We start from the raw sequence: 26,083 nt of genomic DNA, 5'->3' as shown, positions 1-26,083 counted from the left end.
CTGCAACTTCAACTGCACTGCAAGGATTGATCCATTGATACCGTCGTGTGTGATGGATCGGTGTTCCTGGTCGTGGATTCTCCGTTCTCTTTATCTGCATTCACTGGAGATCCTCCTTTAGCCGGTACTACAACTTGCGGCTTGGTTGCTCAGAAATTTTCTGAAAGTCGATATGTTTGCGACCTCGCTGCGAGCAGTGTGATCACTCCAGATTCCGAATAGAACTAGAATTTCCTCCTCTACTTCCCAACTCCATATTCTCTTCTTTTTTTGTGCCTTTCCGATTTTCCCGATCGATCTCTCTTGCGTTTCTCAATTCCTATACCGACGGAATTAGGTCAGATTTCATACGATTTCTGAGTTATTGTCTCCCCTAGGTGAATTCTTTGTTTCGATTATTTTTTTCCATTGAACCGAATACACCATCCATCGATTGATCGATCTATCTATCTTCTGCCGAATTTTGGTAAACAGAAGGGTGCAGAGAAAGAGAGAGAGAATTAAGCTCCTCTTCTCGTCTTTTTGTATTCTGATTCAGTTGCCTCCAAAACTCTGGCTTTTGAGGCCCAACTGTAGATCTTCCTCCTTTTTCTGCTGGAATTTGTACAAAAGATTCAGGAAGGTCCGGTTGATGAAATGAGCATCAATTAAATTATGGAATTTAATTATTTTTTCAGACCTGAAGCGGCTTAGATCTTTGGTTTCTTCAATATTGGTTACAGTAGTGCAGCTCATGCTTTTCTAGCTTAGAAACGATTCTGTGGCCTTTTATTCTTTTTCTCGATAACGAAATTCTTGTTCGGTTCAAATCTCGATCTGCAACGATATTGTTGAAGACGTATAAATTGAGGGGTTCCCATTTCTATGGGTGGGACGTTTTGAAGAATGCCCGGGGCGGGACAGGCCATCGCACATGCTGGTCTTCCAAAAATGGAAGCAAAGAACGCAGCTGAGAACGAACAGCGTTCGGGTAGCTCCAATCCTGTTAAGAAATCCGGGCCCGTAACCATGGATCATGTGCTTCTGGCATCACAAGAAACTAAGGAAGAAAGGGAGCTGAGGATCCGCAGCTTGTTTAATTTTTTCGATGTCGCAAATATTGGATATTTGGACTACACGCTGATTGAGGCAGGCCTATCAGCACTCCAGATACCAGCTGAATACAAGTATGCAAAGGAGCTCCTAAAGGTCTGCGACGCAAACAGAGATGGTAGAGTCGATTACCAGGAGTTCCGGCGATACATGGATGACAAGGAGCTTGAACTTTATCGCATCTTTCAAGCTATTGATGTGGAACACAATGGATGCATTTTACCAGAAGAGCTCTGGGATGCACTCGTGAGGGCAGGTATACAATATTTTCTGTGCTCTACTAATATTCTTTGTGGTATCTTTCTCTACTCTACCCATACATTGCCATAAGCTGTTCATTGACAAGAGCACTTATTGCATGATCATTGTCAATATTTGATGCAAAGAGGATTAATTGAGTGATTATAGGGTTTATGTTTTATATTCCAAAGCAGGGAATTATGGTGTATGTAGAATTTGGGTGTTAGTGTTATGGTTTAGGCTTTAAAAATAGGGTCTTACTGGAGACTGAAGTTGAAAGTCCATAGGAAATTGGGGGGGGGGGGGGGGGCTAAGATTTTCTGTGCTATCCAAGCATGTATGGTGATGGTTCATAAATGAGTTCAAATTGATAAGAGGTATGCAAGGGTTTTCTTAGGCGGTTATCTTTGTTCTTTGTTTAAGGGTTGTCAATTAATGTTTTTAGAGAGGTAATTATGATTTGAGATGGGAAATTTAGTGTTGTGTTGGTGAAACTAGCAGAATTATAGGTGGAGTACTACAGGTTCAGCAAATGAAGGAAAACTTAAAAAGATGAAAATATAGATAGGTAATAACTAATAAGTTAGCTTTACACTAGTCAGAGCTATAGGAATTATAGTAGAGGGTTAAAAGCGTCTTACATTTTAGAGATTGGGAGTATAGATTTAAGGTTTAATAAGAGACTGGATTGTTCTTGGGTGATGCCAATGCCTACCCCTGATAGATCAACTGAGCAGTGAGAGACTGGACAAGCATCAAAGATGGCATATTTCTATCAAAGTTGCTGTGACAGTTATCTTGCCCTTGGGACTGAGGGACTGGGCAATCCTATGTTGCCCAGCTGCCAGCTATAAGGATTAGATTATTCTTGTCCGTCCAATACCAATATGGATCATATGGGCCAACCACTATAAGTCTATAACCATGATGGGAGAAAATTAAAATCCATAAGGGGAGAAATAGTGAATAGCAAATTGAGTTGTTCAAGAGAAATATATGGGTCTGCCCACATCTTTTGGTAGGACTAAAAAGAAGATGTTGAATGGCATTTTGGAAAAGGTCCAAGCAGAAGCTGCAGGGTAGAAAAGCAAGATTCAATTTCTGGGCTGGGAAGAAGTTTGATCAAACCTGTGGCAACTGCTGCTCCAATAGATGCCTTGTCTGTTTTTAAGCTGTCGCCATTACTATGTAAAAAGCTACATTCCATAATCTCCACATTCTGGTGGAGTTTGGGGGAGAAAAACTAAGACATTTAGTGGATCAGGTGGTTGAAACTGTGTGAAAACTAGGACAACAGGGTGCATGGGGTTTAGAGATTTTGAAAATTTCTCAAAGCTCTTTTGGCAATGTAGGGGTGTAGAATAGTTACATAACCTAATGCTCTCTAGGTTAAGGTTCTCAAAGGAAAATATTTTCAAATACTGTTCTATTTGATGCTAAGCCAAAGAGGTAATGCCTCATGGGTATGGAAGAGCATATACTTGGCACATGATCTATTGAAGGAAGGTCTATGTTGGAGTATTGGAGATGGTAGTTCAATGAACACACCATGCTTGGATCCCATTTCTTCAATCCTTACCTATATGTTTGGTTGTTCAACAACTATCAGCTGTTTTTTTTTTAATTAATATATATATATATATATATACTAGCATAGTTGTCATGGCGGTTAGGCGACCCAAGGCGGTGGAGAGGGGCAAAGTTTAAGGCGACACCAACTAGGCGAACAAGGCGTCCAAGGCACCTGGACGCCTAGGTGACGCCTTGACAACTATGTATACTAGTAAAGTTGCACGTTCAAATGCACGTGTTTGCTTTTTTTCATTTATGAATCACCGAAATGAACACCCAACATTTTAGATGTTTTACTTAAATAATAAAATTGTTTATATAAACAAACATTATCTCTTATTTCTAATTTCTAATTAATAATAATTATCTCTTATTGAATTTATCTGAAAAAACGTGAGAAAACTGAGTAGGGAAACGATTGGTCCCTTAATATTTATAAAAGAATAATTAATGTAACATTGAGGGGGGGTTTATTAATGAAGTAAGAATTTAATTTAGCTGAAAATTATAATAATTAATAATTAATGAAGGGTATTTTCAAAATTATAACAATTAATTGAGGGGGGTTATCGATTGTTCAAGGAATAATGGATAATATTGTAAATTTTTTATTATTTTACTCTCTCTTTATAATTTATAATTTCTAATTAATAATTAATAATAATTATCTCTTATTGAATTTATCTGAAAAAATGTGAGAAAACTGAATAGGGAAACGATTGGTCCATTAGTTTTTATAAAAGAATAATTAATGTAACATTGAGGGGGGGTTTATTAATGGAGTAAGAATTTAATTTAGCTGAAAATTATAACAATTAATAATTAATAATTAATGAAAGGTATTTTTTTGGGCTTATTGATATTGTTGAAGGGTGTTTTTGGTATGAAAAGATTTGCCATGACTTTTGAGTTTCTACATTTATAATATAGTATGATAGTATGATAGTATGATAGTATGATATAGATATATGGGGTAAAGATCCCCCACGACGCCAGTGTTCGGGCAAAACTGCACACCCCCACCTGAAACACTGTAGCACATCACCTCTAAAAAGTCCTAAATACCCCCTATTTGATGAAGTTTCCTATTCTACCTCCCTCCTTTGCCCGAAACTGCGCACGGGCGTCAGAGGGAACCCTCTATATATATAATCTTAAAGTAACCTAAGGACAATCATAGCAACTGTATCCTACATTCCTACCTACTGCATAGCTCTACTAGCTAAAGTGAAAGTGGAGCGAAGGCACTTCCATGGGTAGGGAAGATTGAAGCTGTTCCCTTTGTCGACTATAGCACAACATTAATGACATTAGATCGACTAGTACACAACAATATCTCTACTAGTGAAGAGTGGCAGAGGTCGACTAGATTTTGAGTTGATTGATACCACCAAGAAGACAGGGAAGAAGGATTTATTGGGGCCTTGTGTCTTACTAACATCTGGAAGGTAATCATCTTTAGACATTAAGTCTTGTGGGATGGCCTGATAAGATTATGTGGAATTTTTCAAAAACTGGTGTGTTTTTGGTGAAACTGCATACTGCATACCATCATGCTCTGGGGAAAATACAGAGATCATAACTTCCAAGACAGTTGAGATGTCAAACAATGATGACAGAGCATTCTGGAAATCAATTTGGAAACTCCTTCTGCTGCCAACACTAAAGAATTTTATATGGAGATATGTTCATGATATGCTTTTTGGGGCTCCAGTATCCTGGACAGCCACCTAGGAAGACCTCTCTGTACAGCCCTATTGCAGATCAAGTGGGGCCCAAATTTTGTTGGCAGGTAGGGTCCAGTATCCTCTGTGCTCATATATCAAGTTTCATCCAAATAGAGATGGCCCAAGATCCCATAGAATCTTAGATGGTGCTTGACAGTGTTAGACCAAGTATGCTTGTCTCCATCTCCCATTTGTAAGCTTACTGACAAAAAGGTCTTGGAGTGGGAACACTGTTTAAGTTGCTTACCCCTTGTTCTGTTCTTCGTCACAGTATTTAGGATATTGAGTGCATGGTTTGATGGGTTTTACATTCTATTGAGACATTGATAGTGATGCATATGTATAAAATTGGGGTCTGCCAGATCATCTCTTTTTTCAGATAGCCCTCAACTGTAGAATTTTCAGTTGGTAGATCCCTTTTGATTCAGTTGTTTCAACTTATAAGTCATGGCAGTTTCTGTTTTGCAGGGATTGAAATTGACGAGGAGGAACTTGTGCGCTTCGTAGAACATGTGGATAAGGACAACAATGGAATTATTACCTTTGAAGAATGGAGAGATTTTCTTCTACTGTATCCTCATGAGGCCACTATTGAGAACATTTATCAGTACTGGGAAAGGGTATGTCTTGTAGATATCGGGGAACAAGCTGTTATTCCAGAGGGCATCAGTAAGCATGTCCATGCAAGCAAATACTTGATTGCTGGGGGAGTTGCAGGAGCCACATCTCGTACTGCAACGGCTCCTCTTGATCGACTGAAGGTGGTTTTACAAGTTCAAACAACTGATGCCCGTATTATTCCAGCTTTAAAGGACATATGGAGAGAGGGTGGTTTCGTTGGATTTTTCCGAGGGAATGGACTAAATGTCCTGAAGGTTGCACCTGAAAGTGCCATAAGATTTTATACTTATGAAATGCTGAAGAATTTGATTGCCGATGCTAAAGGAGAAGATAAAGGTGATATAGGTACTTCTGGGCGCCTTATTGCTGGGGGTGCGGCAGGTGCAGTAGCGCAGACTGTTATCTACCCAATGGATCTTGTGAAAACCCGATTACAGACTTTTGTTTGTGAAGGTGGAAAAGTTCCAAAACTTGGGTCTCTGACAAGGGACATCTGGGTTCAGGAGGGTCCTCGAGCCTTCTATAGGGGCATCATTCCATCTCTCCTTGGGATTATACCTTATGCAGGAATAGATCTTGCTGCGTATGAGACCTTAAAGGATATGTCAAAAACTTACATTCTTCGTGATAGTGGTAAGATCATCCATAGAGCTCTCTTGCTGATGTTTGCTTTTCCATTCAAATTTATTTTTCTGCTTCTGCTCCATAGCAATTGTTCTGATATGGTTATACATTTGTTGTTGAACCCTGAAATATATAATATTAAAGAACCTGGTCCTCTCGTGCAATTGGGGTGTGGCACAGTCTCTGGAGCCCTTGGAGCAACGTGTGTGTATCCATTGCAGGTTATCAGAACCAGGCAAGTCAGTGAAGTATGAATGAAACTTGCATTTTTTGTATATGTTGATGTAGTTCAAGTTATCCTTGCTGACACCGTGCATGGAGGCTAACTCATCTTATGTTTTCAGATTGCAAGCTCAACGTTCTAATACAGATGCTGCTTATAAGGGAATGTCAGATGTATTTTGGAGGACCCTCCATCATGAAGGTATTAAGGGATTCTACAGAGGAATTTTTCCAAATCTTCTTAAAGTTGTGCCATCTGCAAGCATTACTTATCTTGTTTATGAGACCATGAAAAAGAGTCTAGATCTTGAATAAAGATTTATGTAGCTTTACCATGATTGACAAAGCTGACTGTAAAGTTGACAATTCTGGTGACGACATTGATGATGATGATAATGGCAAGAATAAGGTCACTAATGGAGAAGTTCATATTATTATTTCGGTTATATGACACCTGGTGCTTTTCCGGTCAGAATATGAGGTACATGGTTGTGTAGTAAGAAGCTTTTGCAGGATCGTTTGAGGCTTTGAGCTAGTAAAAGTGAGAAATATCGAAAGTTACATTAAGTTATGGCAACTGATCATCTTGTGATAGGTATAATTCTTTTCTTTTCTGATTTTCTCCTTTTGTACTTGCATAGCACTATAACGAACAGAATGCTGCAGTGGTTTAGTATAATTTTTGGCTCTCATTATCTAGGTTAAGCATGTCAAACATTGCCATCTTATCATGGCTATTACTGGTAACTGAAATTAGTGGCTACTCAAATTGGTTATCTCCTGTGTTCGTCCTTTTTTCTTTAAGTATTTCTTGAGCAGGAAGGCCAAAGCCCATGGGCAAGAAAAGTATGACTACCAAATTGCAGAAAGGAGTATCTGAAATCCATTAAATAAATTACTAGTTCGCATATATATATATGAAATGAAACTAAAACCTAAAAAAACCTATCAATGATTACATCAATAAACTTCTTCTAGAAGGTCAATCTATTTATCAAGAATCATCTCAGTTTACTTTCTATCAATCCTAACGGAAATCAAGAAATGAGGATTATGGAGAAACTGACTTGACTAATTGGCCAGGGTTGATAGGGGATTGATTCAAAAACTAAATTTTTTAGTTCAAGAGCAAGAGGTTTTTGGATCAAGAAATTTAAGAATATGAGAACGAATGATTATTGTATCAAAGAGTTAACCAAAATAAATCAAGAATTGAAAGGCTTCTTTTCCCATTTGGGAACAATAAAAAAGGGTACGGAATAAAGTGTTGGATTGGTTCAATCCACTCTCTAAGCACCTGATAGCAGCAGTTCGACAATGTAAATGTAATTTCTTCAAGATTCCAGAGCTAAACGATTGATTGGGAGATATCCAGGAAAGACTTTTTTGGAGGGGGTGTGGCGGAGGAATTAATGAAAAGCACTGTGTCAAAAGTGTAACCGTGAAGAAAACCTGGTTTTCAAATTCTAAATTCTTCATAACCAGCCATCGTGTAATAGGTATATATAACTTCTACTATCCCATGTATTTGACTTTACAGAAGATATTAGACTATCTATGGTTAAGGTATCTCAAATCAAAATAATTCTTTTTAACTGATAAGAATCTTTTACTTGGAATTGTGAACTAGTTGAAGAAAACAGCTAAGATGTTTCTGATCCTTCTGGTCAAAAGAACACAAAGGAATGTCAAATACTAATCATCTGGTTTTTAGAATTCTAAATTCTCCAATCACCAGCCATCATATGATTCATAGATATAAACGAAATATAATTCTTACTTGTCCATGTATTTGACTTTTAAAAGATATTAGAGCATCTAATATGAAAGTGTATAATGTAATCTAAATATCCAGATTATTGATCTCAAATGTAAGAGGCCCCATGATGAAATCTGTGATCAGATCTAAGATAAAGGAAGTAACCACGTTGTTAAGGGAAGAAATCGGATCGATGGAGGGGAGGGAATAGAGATGATGTCAATCTGCTGGGGAGGAAGAAGAGAAGAAATCAGGTTTGGGATACCAACCTTGCATGCACTACTCAATGACACCAAAATCCTTAAAAAAATGAAAAACTTATTCTTTACTCAAATCATCTCTAATTGATGGGGATTGTATTACATATATAAAAACTTCTAATATTACTAAATTGACTCATAGAAGGACTCCTAATCACCTTAACACACTCAATAAAGTAAAACAAACTCAAAAAAAAAATTATTTAGTTATTAAGTATCTAATCTAACCCAAACTCATAACTGCTAATCCCATCATAGTTGTCATGCCTAGGCGACCCAAGGCGTTAGAGGGGTCTAGGTGCAAGGTGACACCACCAAAGCGACCAAGACGTCCAAGGCACCTGGACGCCTAGGTGACGCCTTGACAACTATGAATCCCATGTACTAATTTTATCCCCACTTTATGAGCTTATAAATTAGGCCCATTACAATGAAATCCAAAAAAATAAAAGGCCCAATCTATAATATAATTATCTAGAGTTCAATTTCTGCCCATTGGACTGCCGGCAGCACCTTATGAGCCTCCCAAGCTTTGATGTAGGCCTCCATACGGAATTAGTGCCAAATGCAACTGCATCAATTCCCCAAGTATTGAGAAAACCTCGCCCTCGAGCTTTGTAGAAGGGCAAAAATAGAAGAACTCAGGAAAATGTCTCATGCTCACTCGTATCACGAATCAAGTTCCAACGATGAAACTTAGATGTCGTATCCTCATCATGAAACATATGAGGAATAACAAACTCAATATGTAGAACATCCATCACAATAGTAATCTATTGTTTCTCCACCCATATTAATCATCCATATCGTCCCCCTTTATCGTTACTTGTTTTTCCACATCAAAGTGGCATTCTTCTTGTGTTGGCCCTTTCCGCTCTTCATGTGGTTGCACTATTGGTGTCGCCTCCTTTGGTTCTGAGGATACTTTGTCAACCAATTCTTTCAAAGCAAACGTCTGTCATAGATTAGAAGGCTTTAGGATGTACAAATTGCTATCGCAATCTACACCTCTTTGCTCTTCCAACCATTGCCGACTAACTTTAATGATGCATTCAAAAGATTCAAATATCTCATAATAAACACCATCACAATATTGAGAAATTGATAATTCGACGAAGACATCATTTTCAACTTCAATTATAATTTCGTTGGTCTTTGATAACATCTCCACCACAGACTATGAGATGAAATTGTCACTCTGCCCATCATCCATGAGTAAAATAGCAGGTTTTTTTGTTGGGCAAGTAAACTATGATCTTAAAAACGTAGGTATCTTTGGCCAAGTTTGGCTCTGATACCAAATAATGCAATCTAAAATCCAAATCATGGATCTCAAATGCAAGTAGGACCAATGATCAAATCTGTGATCAAACATGAGATAAAGGAAGTACTGCATTGTTAAGAGAAGAAATCAGATCGATGGAAGAGGACGTAAAAGCGATGAGGTCGATAAGGAGAAAACCAAAGAGAAGAGAAGAAATCAGGTTTGGGATACCAGTCTTGTATGTACTACTCAACAACACCAAAAATCTGGGGAAAAAAGTTTGTATTCTCTACTCAAATCATCTCTAAGGCTATATTTGGAAGGCAAGAAAAGAAAACATAATAGGACAAAAGTCATGATGACAGTAATGATGAGATAATATATCTATCTCTCTTCTCTTTTTCAAAAAAAGATCAATTTTTTCCTTTTCTTTTCTTTTCTTATCTTGGCTTTCAAACATATCCTAATTGATTGAGGTGTATTACATATATAAAGACCTTCTAGAATTCATAAATTGACTCATAAAAGGACTCCTAATCTCTGAGAATCCATTGTTATTATTCCTTAGCTTCTATTGGTGCATCATTTTATTTTGTTCTCAATTGGAGATTATAAACTTGTTTTCTTTTTCAGCAACTGCTAGCACGAATTATTCTGCTAAAACCAAATTTCATTCAAGTTACTAAAATATGGGTCCTGTTCTTTCCACGACCCGTCTTAACTAAGACGCAAATGCCTGGCTAATGCTTGTTAGATCAGATCAAAATCTTCTCGGTATTGTTTCTCATCTCAGAAACTTGGGGTTTCACTTCTCCAATTTCCATTTCAAATGCAGCATTTTGTTTTCTGGTGGTAGCCAGATTCAGGATGATTAAGTTCACACTTTAGTGATTACCAGCAACTAAAATTGCCCAGTTCTTATTGTAAGTGTATGTCTTTCACTCGCTCTTCACCTGTCCGTGTGAGTGTTCATCTGTGTTTCAGCAACCTGATGATGGAATTGTATAATTTGGCTTTGTTGGAATATGTAATCCAGAATACCGTGGGGGTATTCTGGTCCTTTTGGGGTAGTTTTATTCCTATGTTATTAGGTTTAAGTGGCTGCTCTTATAGAGTCAACTAGTTAGGGGTAATTATGTCTATAGTTGGCTATGTGGGTTTTAGTCCCACAACTCCTAGTTCAGTCCCTTTGTAATGTTCCCCTCTATGTATAATAGAGGGGCTTGCCTATCAATGAATACAAGTTATTATTCTCTCATTCTCTCCTTCTAGCCCACGATTCTGCCAACATGGTATCAAAGCTGGTCTGATCTCGGTTAGAAAAAGAGAAAAAACCCTACTCCATCTCTCCAATCGACCTCTCCTTCTCTCTCTCTCTCTCTCGGCTTCTCTTTCTCTGGTTTTCTTCTTCTTCTGCTTGTAAGGGGGCAGCACTAATGAGGTAAAATCCCTGACCAATGATTTAGTTGCTGCCCTCCTCCATTCTATCTACTTTTTTATAGTAAAATACTGTTGGAATCATCTTTGCGATTTGGGGTTTTCCATAATTTTTTGGAGATCGACTTCCTATTACTATTGAAGGCTGACCTTCCACCATTGGAGCTCCCTATGCACCCTTCTCCAGCCCCTTCCTACCCTATTCCATTATCCTCATTCCTTATTTCCTTTTTCTCCAAGTTTTAATTAATTCCAGCCACCATACCCTAATCGATCTCAACTTGTTAGGGTTTTTCAAAACCCTTACTCCAATCGATTTTGGTGTTTCCTTTTTCAGATGCAGCTAATTTTTTGGGGGTGATTCCCTAGAACTACAAGCCCTACTCGACCTAAGTTTGGACCCTTTCTGATGGCTGGATTTGTTTCTACAGCAAAATTCCTTAACCTGCTAATTTGGTTACCTGCCAAAAACCCTGACTTTCAGGTTTCAGTTTTTGCTAATTTTTTGAGGCTAATTACTCCCACTTCAAGGACCAATTGACCTCAATATTGCACCTATCCAAATTTTTTGAAAACCCCTACCCCAATCGATCTCTTCTTTTCAGGGTTTTCCAAAACCCTAATAAAATCGATTTGGGCTAGGGATGTTTGCTACTGTTCAAGTGCTTTGGAGGTGGTTCTAACATTAAAAGAGAACTCTCCTTCATCAGTTCAAGGCTTGAAGAAGGTCCTTTATGCTGGTGTAGTGCTGTAATGTTGTAATGCTGCCCTGCTCAACTTCTGCAATTTTTTGGAGTCTCTCCCCTTTGAAGATCGGGTCTCACTCTTACTAGAGATTGATTGTTCACCTTGGAGGTTCCATTCTAGCCATGGTATAAAATCTCGCGAAATATCGGCGATATATCGCCATATTTCGTGAATCTCGATATGTCCGAGATACGAAATACTTCCGAAACATAAAAATACAATATCTCGTCGATATATCGTGATATATCGACGATATATCGCGAGATATTGTAAAAGTGACAAATGGTGTCACACTAAGAGCCTTATAATTCCATATTTCGCAGCTCTTGGTCGATATTTCGACCGAGAGCTGCTGAAATTCAAATTTTCTCTCTTCTTCCTCCCTTCCAAACCTCATCCAAGCATTGTTGAAGCTCCTTGTCGCCGGGAAGACGTCGGAGGGTCATCTAAGTTCATCATCCAAGCCTATTTTCATTATTTAAGGTAAATTCTATTTCTCTAAAACTATTTTTTTTTAAAAAATTTTGTACAAATGTTGTTGGATGTTGATGATATTAATATATGTTAGACACCGGAGGCCGATCTACAGCCTCACGGTGTCAAAATTTTTTTCCCATATGTATTTTTTTTATTTTTTTTCTGGTTTTAAAAATTCATTTTCCTACAACTAAAATAGGAAATAATTACGGGTAATATGACTTAGATGGTAATGAATTAAATATATGTTAGACACCAATGGCCGATCTACGGCTTCACAGTGTCGGATTTATTTTTCTGCTCTTAAATAATTCTTTTAATTTTCGAAAATTAAGAAAAATATATAAAAAATTAAAAAAATAGAAATAAATAAGGAAAAATATGAGTTTTAAGTTTAAAAAATAATGAAAAAATATGAAAGTTATTTCTATATGTTTTGAGATGCATTACATGTATATTAAGTTTACTAATTTTTGGTTTTGTTGTGTTAGGTCAATACTTATATTAACATTATATATAAAAAATTGGTTTTAATTATGTGAAAAATATAAGGGTTAGGGGAAAAATATTAAATAACTATACAAGTGTATTAGTAATCTAAAAGTGTCAATTGAAGTGCATCTACATTAAGTTTTTTAATTATTTGTGTTACTTACATTGCAGTAAACAAGTATCATTATGGCGGATCGTGATAGACAACGTGCGAAGGGCAAGCAAAAGGTGGGGGAAAGTAGTCAACAAAGGGGGCGGAGGAAACAAAGAGAACAGAGGGAACAAGAGAGACCAGCCAGCCAGCATAGGGGTGACATTGCATGGTTACATGGTACTCCCATTGATGGGGATAAGAGAAAATCTATATGTAACTATTGTCACATGCAATTTATGGGAGGTGGGTCCAGTAGACTTAAACAACATCTGACTGGAGGATCTAAAGATGTTGTAGGTTGTCATATGGTCCCTACTGAAGTAGCCAGGGAGATTGGTGATAGTTTGAGGGGAAGAAAGAAGAGGAAGACTGACAAGCAAAGGATAAGAGAACAACTTGAGGATACAATGAGGAGTTCGATGGGAGGAGGAAGACGATACAATGATGATGATGATGATGATGATGATGACTCCTCTGATGATGATGACATTGTAGTACCTGATGACATACAAACAGCAGAGGAGGCTAGGGATTTTAGGCGGACTGTTTCAAGGAGTAGAGTAAGTTTTCAAGATGATCAGCAGAGACAGAGTAGGGGGTAGTGGAGGAGCTGGCAGTTCTGGAGGTCCTAGAACTTTGAATCCTTTTAAAAGATCACAAAGTGTGAGGGCAACCCCAACACCTCTACCAGTACCACCATCAACATCTGATCCTAAATTGCATAAGAAGAAAGGAAGCAGTCAACCCAGAATCAAAGGAGCATGAAAGGGGATGAAGGGATTGGTTAAAGAATCAATAGCTAAGTGGATGCTATACCATACCATCCCAGCAAACACTGTACAAGGCCCCCATTATGATACCATGATAGATACCATTGCAGAGGCTGGCCCAGGATTCAAGGGCCCCACCCCATATGAGGTAATGAATGTTTATCTACCTCAACAAAAGAGTGAGATTGATGAATACATTAGTGAGATGAGGAATATGTGGGAGACATATGGGGTGACTATAATGGCAGATGGATGGACTGGGCCTACAAGAAAGTCCATCATCAATTTCATGGTTTATTGTGATGGGAGGACAGTGTTCCTCAAATCTGTGGATGCATCCAAAGAGATAAAGGAAGCAAAATATATTTACAGATTGTTAAAGGAAGTAGTGGAAAAAGATGTGGGTATTGAGAATGTTGTTCAGATTGTAACGGACAATGGAAGTAACTTCAAGTTGGCCGGTGAGAAAATGATGAACAATAGTAAGTACCGGCTCTTCTGGACTCCTTGTGCAGCCCATTGCATTGACTTAATGCTAAAAGATATGGAAAAGTTAAAGTTGGTGAAGACTGTGGTTGAAAGTGCCAGACAAGTTACCAACTTTGTATATAACCACTCCTATGCACTCAATCTATTGAGGGAAAAATGTGGGGGTGATTTGGTTAGGCCTGGCATCACAAGATTTGCCACCAACTACATTGCTCTCAAAATCATTGAGACAAAGAAGGCCGGGCTGAGAAGCATATTTGCTTCTGAGGAGTGGTTTGAATGGAAGGGTTCCAATACTGCAAATGGGAGGGAAGCACAAACAACGATGTCATCTGAGGACTTCTAGACTAAACTAAGCAAAGTGGTGAAAGTTTTAGAGTCAGTAGTTAAAGTTCTACATGTTGCTGACTACGCTCTGAAGGGCCCAACCATGCCAGTCCTATATGCTGCAATAGACTTGATGAAAGATAGTGTCTATAGTGTGGCTCCTCGCAGTAGCAAACACTTCTTAGATATCATAAATGCTCGCTGGGAGAATCAACTTATGCATCCACTGCATAAGGCTGGTGAGTAAATTTGTTTTATGTTTACTAATTCATAGTATTATTATTTACTAATTACCTATGCATTTGACAATACCTCTATTCTATATGTCATATTTCAAAGATACTACTTGAACCCTAAGTATCAATATAACAATAGGCTTGGGTTGGAAACTCAACTTATTGATCTTTGTGAAACAAGTAGTGAAGAAGTTGGAGCGATGGTGCACTACAAGCAATTTGCAACAATGAAGTGAGTTCATTTGGAAACTCAACTTATTCATGCTTTCAAATAAGTAGTGAAGAAGTACTTACTAATTTTCCACATGGGTGTAGATCAAGGTATTTAGGGATGCATTGGGAAGTTTTGGAACTGAGACTGCGGTACAAGGCAGAGCACGTGGTGATGCTGGTAATTCTTTTAAGTTTTAAATTACATATGTATTGAAATTTGAAAGTTGAAAGTTGAAACAGCATTTGACACATTTTTTGTTGTAAACTTGTAATGCAGCTGAATGGTGGGTGTTGTATGGGGAATCGGCTGAAAACTTAAGAAGAATAGCAATTAAAGTCCTTGCCCAAACATGTTTTGCATCTGGTTGTGAGAGGAACTGGAGTACCTTTGCACTCATCCACTCCAAGAGGCGCAACAGATTGGGGTCCCAACGTTTATCTGACATGGTGTATGTGCACTACAACTTGAGGCTGAAATCGCAACATATACGCATGGGACATGTGGGACGAGGGGCACCATTGATCTAGTGACATCTTTCAAGTTGACTCGAGCGATGAGGACCCTATTGTGGATTGGGTGAGGGATAGAGGTGAGCCGTGTTGGATGAGGAGGGAGGTAGGCCCGACCCCATGATAGCTTCCGAGATTGGTGCCGATGTGGACGAGTATATGGTGACGAGGGTCGATACATGCAAGGGAAGCCTCACCCATACCATTCCAGCCCACTGGTGGCAATGTTGCTGATGATGAAGACTGGTCTAAGTCCTCAAATGATGATGATGATGATGGTGATGATGGTGATGCTGGTGGTGGTGATGGTGATGCTGGTGGTGGTAATGCTGGTGGTGGTGATGCTGGTGAAGAATTTGACGGCATGCGAGAGCGTTATGTGGTAGGCCAGGAGGCCCAGGATACAGCACCTGTAGAGCCACTCCGATTCATTAGAGAGACACAGTTTGATCATGCCACACAAGATACGGACCACGGAGCACGTGCCCCCGCACCCCCACCCTCGAGAGGCCCCCTACATACATACAACAGGAAGCGTAGGGGTCGACAAACACAGTTGCAACCTGATCACATGGACATTGATAACCTATCTAGCTCTGTTGGTGGTTTGAGTATGGGTGATAGGGAGGGAGGACCGACTGGACATTGGCGTGCCCCATCTTTTGACGCACATGCCACTCCATTGGCATCGGATTATGGTGCATCACAACCTTACGGTGGATATGGATATGGATCATCATCATATGGGCGCTTTAGTGGGGTAGGGGACTATGACTACACCCGATCCCGGGGACATACTTGGATCATCTTTTGTAGATAACATCTTTGCATACCCTAGTGGACCTAGCTACCAACCTCACCACCATACATGCATGCCAATACCATCGCCTCTTGCGCGGCGCCAACATCATATCACAGGATCATCTTCTTCACGGATGGATCGATTGGTAACCCTAGTTTATATCCTAGGATAGGTTAACTACAGTATGTTGATGATTCCATTTACGTGACACTTGTGGATGACTACACTCGTTTCTTCTCCGATTTTATATCGTGGTCCACATATGTCCTTCAAACAGAGAGCAATGGACGTCGACTCCAGCGAGGTATGAGTGGGATTGATCCAGGGGAGGCACAAAGAACTACTATTAGCGCTTTAGCACTTGTAATTTGTAACTTAAGTTGTGATTTCATTAATCTATGTGTATTTAACTATTTATACATTAGGGTCGGCGACCGTATGTCAATCAAGGGTGCAAGCCCAAAACACCAATTTGAATTCACATTTTTACAATTTTATGGTTTAAATGTGTTTATTAAGCTTAAATAAGGCTGTCCATGAAGTTTCAGGCCTAGATATGGCCAAATACCCCCCGAGATGGACCCCCGAAATGTTGCAGAAAAAATACAATATTTCGGGCATATTTCGCGATATCTCGGATATTTCGGATATCTCGGTAGGCCCGAGATACCGATATATCGCGAGATATAATACTATGATTCTAGCAACCTTGGTCAGCATCTATTACAGGTCTACATCAGCAATTACAGCCCCCTTTCCCTAATCGATCTCAATTTCAGGGTTTTCTAAAACCCTAACAACAATCAATTTTAGGGTTAGGGTTTTCCTATCAAGCTCATATTTTGAAGAGAATCTTATACATATTAGAGGAGTATTCAACCCATATTTCAGCATCATTCATCAGTTATTTTTGGAAACAATTCAGGTTCATTCTTATGGCTCGAATTTTCCAATTATCAACCTATTATCCTTGTTCTTATGTGGCTGGCTGCTTCAACTACCTATTGGATCTACTGAGTGATTATCTTATATTTGCTGGTTCTATTGAGTTTTACTACCTACCTTGTTGGTTCTATTGATTGGCTTCGTAAGCATGACTGGTTGACATGTTATCTGCTGCCTTTATGTGGACTCTCACGCCCTATTATTGAGACTGAGTATCCTACTATTGGAGATCGAATTTCTTTCATTATTGAAGACTCGAATCTACAACCCTGGAGACCAGCTTATTTGGGATTACAACAGTGTGTTCCATGGTTATTGGTTGCAACTACGAACCTATTCTGTTATGTGAAGCTTTTTTGGTTCATATCCGGCTTACTTTGAGAGCTTGATCCTAACCTTATTCACTAATTCAGATTTGATCCAAGTTTTTTGTTGAAGCTTCTTACATCCATTGCTGTCTAGATATCTTCGTCAATTCTATTTAGCATGTGGGAGTTTATGGTTTGGAATTTTGCACACTGGTTCTTCCTTGTGTGAAGATCGATCAAGTTTTTGAAGAATGGTGCCTTCTCCTTCTAAAAATCAGACCTGTTTTTTTATAATTCAAATCTGATCATTGGTGTTTTGGAATTAGTTTGATCGATTGAAAAAGGTTGAAGATTACTGTGTTGCATTGTTTTTGTCCATGGTTCATTATCCCATTGCTCTTTTCACTTCATCGCCTCCCAAAACATACCTTTGGCATATACCCATAACCCCTTTGGAAATTAATGGTATTCTCTAATTTGCCATTTCTTCCTTTTCCATTACCCTTAGCATCTCTTGAAAAATTCTAGAATATTATGTTTTTGCCCTATCTCTTACATCATCTCTGTTATGTCCACGTGTACTACACGTGAGGAGGGGATTATGTACAGTACACCTGCAGACATTGTAGAAGCAGAACTTGCAGGAACACTTGGTGCAAAACATAGAAGATCAGAGTTTTCACCATTGCCAATGGGTATCTACTTTGTTATTGGGTTGAGTTTGTTGTAAGGGGGAGATTGAAGTATTAAAGTATTGAAGATGTTTGGTTATTGCCTGCCTATATGAGGTTCTACAGTTGGGTTGATTTTTTCCATTGCTTGATCTTTTCTGTTGCTTGATTCATCTGCTTGCTGCCCTAGTTGCTTATCTTCAAGATTATCAGTCAGAGATTCATCACTGGACAGCTGTTAAAGATTGGTGAAAGTTTGCTGCTCAAGTCTGCCCAGTTTTTTAAGACCTATTTTTTTCAAGTTCTTGAAGATTTATTTGGGAGCTGCATTCATCTGTCAAGCTGGATTCTGCTACAACTTAATTTTTTCCCTTTGTTTGTTCAAGTTGGGCATTAGTACCTTGCATGCGCCAACTTGAGGGGGAGTGTTAACATTATTAGAAGTTATTTTTTCTTTAGTTCAAACTGGATCTTCTTTCTTTGCTTATTTGTATAATCCAGCTTGAGGGGGAGTGTTGGAATATGTAATCCAGAATACCGTAGGGGTATTCTGGTCCTTTTGGGGTAGTTTTATTCCTATGTTATTAGGTTTAAGTGGCTGCTCTTATAGAGTCAGCTAGTTAGGGGTAATTATGTCTATAGTTGGCTATATGGGTTTTAATCCCACAAAGCCTAGTTCAATCCCTTTGTAATGTTCCCCTCTATTTATAATAGAGGGGCTTGCGTATCAATGAATACAAGTTATTATTCTCTCATTCTCTCCTTCTAGCCCACGATTCTGCCAACAGGCTTTAAGTTCTAGTGTTCCCTTGGAAACTGAGGTTGTAAGCTCTTATTTTCTAACTTTGACATTCTTGGTTCTAGAGTTTGATGCTTCTGATAGTTTTTTTTTTTTTTAGGTAGGTGATGTGGATAAAACACAGAGGCTTGGGTTAGGCTATATATGTTTTGGGCCTTTGGTTAATTTTTATTTTTTTTTTTCGTAATTGGCTACTTTGATGAGCCTCAAATATGGGTAGGAAATAGGAATACATGATTTACTTTATTAGCTTAGTTTGAGTCTTTTATTTTTGATTAGTGTTTTAGTTAAGATGGATAGGACTCTTTAAGTCCAGCCTTATTTTAAGCTGTTCTCATTTGTTCTAGACTGAGTTTTAGTAGCAATAGATTACCTCCAATGTAAGCTATTGGCTAAAGGAGTTTTAAGCCTATTTAAGCATATGCAAGGGCTATGCCTTTTACATGAGTTTGAATGAAGCTTTCAACTAAATTGGTATGTGGATTTCAGGCTAGCTCTGCTGGATTCTGGAATGTTTGCATCTGTGGATTTAGGTGTGGTGTTGCTGTGGATTCAGTAGCATGTTTCTTGTTGTGGATCAGCAAGGTAATCCGGTGAATTCCTAGTTTCTATTTCTGTACTTAACTCTTACCAACTGAAACAGGTCAGTATATCTTCTCCTGTCCTGCACATACTTTCTAATTGTGTTCTTAGATTATATTATACTGGTGGTTGTGTTTCCAGTTCTGAAACTTCAGAACCGAGTTTGTTGATCATTGTTAGGATCCGTTTTCAAACGCAGTATTCAAAACCCCTTGTGTTGATTTCAAAGAGCCCTTCTCATAGCAGGATTTTATGAAATCTTCTAATTTTGAATCTGGTTTTCAGTTCTGATTTCAGATCTACCAATCGGATTACAATCCTTATCCCTGGTTTCTAATTTTTATTTTGATACTGTTCATCATGCTCCGATCCCAGGTCTGATTCTCAGTTTTTATTTTGGTGGATTGATTTATGGGTTGTGTTCACTGCTTATCCTTCTATTAGATATCCTTAAACCTGTCTGCTGTTTGATCCCTTTTAATTACTGATCTGATTCCTTAACGTCTGAGATTTATTCCCTGTTCTGGAAACCCTAAATCTTGAATCCTGTCTTCAGTAGGATACCCCCATACATTCAGATCAGGCCAGCAGGTTTGTCCCAAATTTTGATATCATATTCTCCTTCCCAAATAGAGGATCGACCAATCTTTTGACCAGATCAGAGCCCTTGATCTAATATATTTACATTCTTCTGAAATCTGGTTTCTTTACTGCGATTCTGGTAGGCTCCAAAGAAAGTTGAACTCATTATCTCATAGTTGTGAGGTGTTGCTCTTTGCCAACTGAGCTTCCCCCTTGGGGTGTTGCTTCCAATAGTTGGTCATAGACTTTGACCTAAAATTGGCATCTTCCTCTGCTTTGCTCTGGCTCCTTTCGGTTACAAGGGAAATTAGAGGGAAGGAAAGTGAAAATTTTCAAACATAAAAAAGGAACTTCTGTATTCATTATTCAACATAATTTTATAAACTCAAAATTCTTATCATATTTACTAGTGCTATGTTTTAGATGTAATTTTTAGTTTACTTTTTATTCTCAAGGGATTTGGATGCAAAGTAAAGTGAAATTTAATAACTAAATATGGAATGATTTGGAGTTAGTGATATAATCATGTGGGGTAATGATTGCAAAAAAAATTTAGGGGGATAGAGAACGTTACCTGGTCGTGTGCGGTGCGCAACTTTTGCGGCCAGACATTAGACTGTGAAATGACTGTCGTGCCCTCATGGATTTCCACCTTTTCATGTGTGCAAGGTGGTCATTTCCTGGGACCCTGTATCTAGGCGCAGGGGCTATGTATCGTATGTAACCAGGTAGCATTCTTTCTCCCTTTGGTTTTTTAGGATTGAAATTTTCAGTTCACTTCCCTTTTATTTCCCTTGCAATCAAACAGAGCCATTTTACTGGAGATGAGTCAACATGGTCAAACCCATTTGATCTGTACAGCTGCTTATCAAAACATGCAAATGCAGATAAGCATATTGTATGCTTTGAAGGAGTTGTTGATCAACTTATGATCAAGCTTCAGGGAAGGAAAGGGCTTGCATGTACATCCAACGGTCCGATCTCATTGATATGGACCGTTGGATGCAGCAACTGTTAGGTGTCGACATTTCCATCTAGCACTACCGCACTGCCACACTTCAGGGAATTGGAGAGGATTATTTTTCATGCTTTTTCATACATCATGTTAGTAGGAGCATGAGAAGTGGTGTCACACGGTTTCGTATATGGGATCGTCTACATGCAAGGGAAGAGAGAGAATATGAGAAAACACATGACACTTGTGAGTGCTGACCATCATTTTCCCAAAACATTATTAATACTTTGGGAAACTGTTAAAAATAGTATTTAATTCTAAATTGATTAATGGGAGAGGGATGGGTATGCTAGTTGTATACCATATGCGCCCCCTCGAGTAAAGGCTTCTACGGCCGGTTGACCAAAATGAGGCTCATAAATTGCATGAGCAGTAGGTGTTACATGTAAAGGGTCCTGTACCCATGACTCTTCTTTCTTTTTTGATTACCTTCCTCGCGTATGCATAAGACTGAATCCATTTTGATTTCTAAAAAGGATTACTAATCCTTAATTTTTCAAGGAATCCTTCATCAGTGGTTGTGAATGATTGCTTTTTTCAATCTTTTAGACCTTGGTTCTTTAGGAGCAAGTCAAAAAGATTGAGAAATATAACCATCTGATATGGTCCGGTTGTGGGTGAGGAGGGATTTGAACCCCCAACACCATGGTTCGTAGCCACGTGCTTTAATCCTCTGAGCTACAGGCCCCACCCCGGTTCCACTGGATATGTTCACGGGAGTACGTTCAAAAAGGAACTTTTCCTCTCCTTAGCCATTTCGGGTTAAGAAGATGTGAATCCGCCATTCTTATAGAGAGAGGCGTGTTCTGAGGCGCTAAGCCTATGTTACATGCAATAGTACCTAGAATTACTACTGAAAAAATATATCAAAGATCGTTGGACCACGCGGGTTCACCGTACATAGGGTGCTATCCTTTTCCCTTGATTAATACATGAGGATAACACATATGATCTGATACCATGTACAAAGCATGTCCAATCATAGTAATTGGGTAAATGGGGTCAATCCGATCATAACTATTTATCACTTAACCTATAGGATGTTGGATTTGGGTTGGATAAACTGAATGGGTTCGACTGGATCGAAACGCGTTTAAAACTCTGCATTTCCATTTTTTACCGGTTTAAACATGTTTTGTCGTATGTTTTCCAAACATATAGGAAAAAACAGCAAACGACAAGCACTCACTTTTCAAAATGCATTTAAAACACGTTTAATACACGTTCCTATTTTTTTTTGGGGGGGTTTAAGACCTTGGACTTATGTGACCGTATCTCTCTCTCTCTCGAACTCTGATGGACCTAATTCTTTCATCAACATAAAGATGACTCGAAGGGTTACATTTTTCATGATATCACCTTCAACTCAAAGTTAATGCACGGATAACGAAATTAGAAGCATGTATTTTAAATAAAAAATTCCTCAATGTATATGAGAGTACTGCTGTTTTTTTTTTAAAATATGAATGTTTAAAACCCGTACCATTTGGTTTCTGGGGGTTACCGTTCTCTTTTTTTACAGTCTATTTGCAGTTTTTTACCGTTTAAAACCCGTATCGTAAGACTATTTTTTTGCCATTATCGTTTTTACTAACTATGATTGAAACCGACCCCACTAAGTGGAGAACCCAGTGAGGCATCCGACAGTTGAGCCCAGCCATCGGATGCCTCATTAAGCACTCATTGGGCAGGATGCTCATTAAAGAAGTTCTGAATGGGAAAAGAAGCCCACTAAGATGGTGTGCAGATTCCTACACACCATTTTACATCCCACGGTACCAGTGGTTTCCATACTCTCTTTCTCCTTATTAAAGGCTTTCCCTATTGGACGATTATCACCCACCCCTGTTACAGGAAACTACAATTTGGTGTCGTATCGTTCCCTCTCCGTTTATTTGGTTTAGAGTGGGGTCGAAAAATCCATACCTTCTTCTTGTACTCCATCCCTCTCATTATCCCATTCAATTGGATTGGATTTTTGTGAAAATATCTTCCCTCTCTAGTTGGTTATGCTGCTTATGCCTTAATAACCAAAAAGGAGAGAATGCTTTGCGTATGGCCAGTCTAAAAAGGTAAGGAACTCTGGTTGTTTTATTGTTATCATGGTTGCAGGGATTTCAAAATTTAAAAAAAAGGTTATAAAGGTTGGGCACGCCGGCGTTAGACCCAGCTTGAATCTGTCTTTCTCCCTCCTATTATGGAAATGATCTCTTACGCTCTCCATCCCACCTTCTCCATTTGGCATAATTGCTGGCTCTAAAATGCTAATCGTGTGCCATAATTATCAAGGTGGCAAGGTAGATGAAGCGTTGGAGAAGGTCCAAAATAAAGGCGATACCAAAAAGGCAGACCAAGACAATCAAGGAGCCTGGACGCCTAGGTGTCGCCTTGATAACTATATTGTGTGTCCAACCCTCTCCCTTTCTTTTTAATTTTATTTACAAAGATACATTTAAAATGGAAAAAAAAAAAAACAAAATAAAACAAATAATGCACTAATTCATTAAAGGAGAAAGTATTCGTACACCGGAGATTACCCCCTATTAACTCCAAATAATGGGGCAGGGGATGTTTATGTCACTTTGAATGGGCATTTAACTGCATTTTCACAGCCGTGCATGAAAGCTTTTACCTTCATTAATGATAAAATAAAAATAAAAAAGAACAAAGAAACTCCAAAGCGTTTTTTTTTTGGGTAAGCAAAGCATGGTCTTTGAGAAACAAAATTCCTTGTATGGTAGACACCATTTGCAAAAGTAAGGGTGGTTGTTCCAAACATGGTATTAGTTTTTCGAAAATCGGATCACCCTAAATCAAGTCGGATCAGACGAAATTGTCCATATTTTTTCATAAAAAATTGATTTTTATAATCTTTTTATCCTTGTGTCATACCAATGGATCGGTATCGGATAAGACCAAAAATTAGGATCGACATCAGCCGATACCAATCCCGATCTGATCAGGGCTAATCTGCCAATCCGAGACAGATACTACGAACCCGGGTCCCAAAAACCACTTTCCATTGAACAAAATGGGATTGGCCAAGCACCATCAAAGACTCGCCCAAAACAAATGCAGTCAGACCAAGGCATGGCCAATCCCCCACAATATTCCTAATATACTGAAAGCCGCCTAATCTTACTCTAAACAAGGCCGTGTAATAACTAACGATATTAGGACCAATTTTCCTTCACTCACGGTGAAGAGAGAATCTCTTCATCATCACTTTTGATGGTTAGATGGAACTCTTTGGAACAATGTCCAGGGCATTTCAGACCTTCATTCGTTCATCGTGTAAGGGGTGGAGAGAATTTTATCAACAGCTGTAGTTTAGTGTATAATTTAGTGTTGGCTATAGAGTCTTCACTCTTGAACCCTGGCCTATTCAACCAAATTACTGAATTAGAGTTGTGAACTAGTGAATAAGTTGCTTGGTAATGCTACCAGGAGTGGGCCGCGTTGTGAAGCCATCGTTTAAGCCTACCCAATAACCTGAGGATAGATTACCTATATCAAAAAAACTCTATCCTGAATGTCAATTTAGAATCGAAACCAAAATCAACCGGAATCAAATCAAAGTAAATTGGTTTGATTTTGGTTTCCAAAGTTGGAAATTTTTGAGGTTTGACTTGATTTCGATTTCATGCCTAAAATTGTTAAATTGACCCGAATTACCTATTTTCAAACTGAATTAGGAATCGTATCAGTTATATTATTTTTTATTTTTAAAATATATTTGACGATAATTTTTTTTCTCATTTTAATGTTTGGAAAAAAATTAGTGGATTATGATCTTAACAAGTAAGGAGTTTTTAATTGGTGAAGATGTAAAAAAAATTGGCCCAACCATTTAAATAGGGCCTAAACTGAATATGAAATCAAATTAAAACCCACCACTAAAGAAGCTGAACACAAAAGCGAAACAGAACCAATCCGAATCATTTCGGTTTTGAAAATACATTATTGTTCTCGGTTCGGTGTTTCTACATTTTATTTCTTAAATCGAACCAAAACTGAACCGAATAACCCAAACCGAATCGTTTGACACCCTACTCCGTATGCCCTAGAATCTCGTGATTCCACTACATATATATCCTACTTATACCCTCATTGCTACCCTCTTACTTCTTTCTACCTTCGGCGCCAGCGCTCTGAACACAGCAAGTGATTGTCAAAGGAGTTTTAGGGTTTTCAAAGGTCACCCAGTCTCTCTGCAAACATGGTGAGTGCTTCTGTATTTACTTTCTTCTTTGGATCTGAGATGATCTCTAAAGATTTTTTGTTCCTGGATTGATTACTACTCGTTACGTAACATATGGTTGCATATTTAGGTTTATAGAGTCGTTTTGATGTTCACGCACCAATCTTACTGCGCGTGTTTGTGTTTTCTTTTTCTGATGGTGACTTTTTGCGCTGTCAGGTTCTCCCCAATGACATTGATTTGCTCAACCCTCCAGCCGAGCTTGAAAAGAAGAGGCACAAACTTAAGCGTTTGGTGCAGTCTCCAAATTCATTCTTCATGGTATGTACATGTTGTTACAGTTGAATCTCTCTTCTTTTTTTATGGTTTAAATCTGTGATTGATGGTAGATCTCCTTAGACGACAAATATGACTAATAACCTTGTTTTATCTTGAAGGACGTGAAATGCCAAGGATGCTTCAATATGTGAGTCCTTTGAATCGTCTTCTTCTTCTTTCCTTTTTATTTGATCTAGATTACTTTTTTTTCCCAAATCAACTTTATTTGATGAATATGTGCTTCGATCCTGTATTAATGTTCAATCGTGAATTGCAGAACTACCGTATTTAGTCACTCCCAAACTGTTGTGGTTTGTGGGAACTGCCAGACGGTCTTGTGCCAGCCGACGGGAGGACGAGCTAGGCTCACGGAAGGATGCTCATTCAGGAAAAAAGGAGACTAAGTGTTGTTCTGCTTTTTCCTTTCTCAGTTACGTGCTAGTTGAGATCGTATTGGTTAGTTTCGGGATGGAAAAGAAATGCTGAGCTTTTGATTTTTGTCCTATTATGAGATTTTGTTCTAAAAATTATTGACATTACTTTCAACACTTGGTGTCTCCTGTAGTCTTGTTTGGTACGATGGAATTGGATTTCACTTGAAAGTGCAATTAAATATATTTCCTTGAT

General features: G+C 38.5%; 2 protein-coding genes across 8 annotated transcripts; both read left to right on the top strand.

Annotated features, from left to right (window-relative positions):
* LOC122671245 (calcium-dependent mitochondrial ATP-magnesium/phosphate carrier protein 2-like) lies at nt 1-13,172 on the top strand. Of its 6 annotated transcripts, none has more exons than XR_006334320.1 (5): nt 2-1,348; nt 5,100-5,885; nt 6,021-6,111; nt 6,221-6,485; nt 13,135-13,172. XR_006334320.1 is itself a non-coding variant. In XM_043868368.1 (4 exons), exons 1-4 carry the CDS (start codon nt 886-888, stop codon nt 6,239-6,241), a joined length of 1,374 nt encoding a protein of 457 aa, XP_043724303.1. In that variant the 5' UTR covers nt 1-885; the 3' UTR covers nt 6,242-6,379. The 6 variants fall into 6 exon arrangements, 3 of the variants coding, with proteins under 3 accessions (XP_043724303.1, XP_043724302.1, XP_043724304.1); XR_006334319.1 differs by having other exon boundaries at nt 13,132-13,172; XR_006334321.1 differs by having other exon boundaries at nt 13,129-13,172.
* Nucleotides 10,665-26,083, top strand: LOC122671246 (40S ribosomal protein S27-2-like). Of its 2 annotated transcripts, XM_043868371.1 has the most exons (5): nt 19,329-19,343; nt 25,144-25,159; nt 25,358-25,459; nt 25,576-25,604; nt 25,734-26,083. In XM_043868371.1, exons 2-5 carry the CDS (start codon nt 25,157-25,159, stop codon nt 25,858-25,860), a joined length of 261 nt encoding a protein of 86 aa, XP_043724306.1. In that variant the 5' UTR covers nt 19,329-19,343; nt 25,144-25,156; the 3' UTR covers nt 25,861-26,083. The 2 variants fall into 2 exon arrangements, with proteins under 2 accessions (XP_043724305.1, XP_043724306.1); XM_043868370.1 differs by lacking the exons at nt 19,329-19,343; nt 25,144-25,159 and adding an exon at nt 10,665-10,673.

The sequence above is a fragment of the Telopea speciosissima genome, chromosome 8, assembly GCF_018873765.1.
Source record: "Telopea speciosissima isolate NSW1024214 ecotype Mountain lineage chromosome 8, Tspe_v1, whole genome shotgun sequence".
NCBI classification, from domain to species: domain Eukaryota; kingdom Viridiplantae; phylum Streptophyta; class Magnoliopsida; order Proteales; family Proteaceae; genus Telopea; species Telopea speciosissima.
Note: the sequence above shows the minus strand (reverse complement) of the source record. Positions and strands in the feature narration are given on the sequence as shown.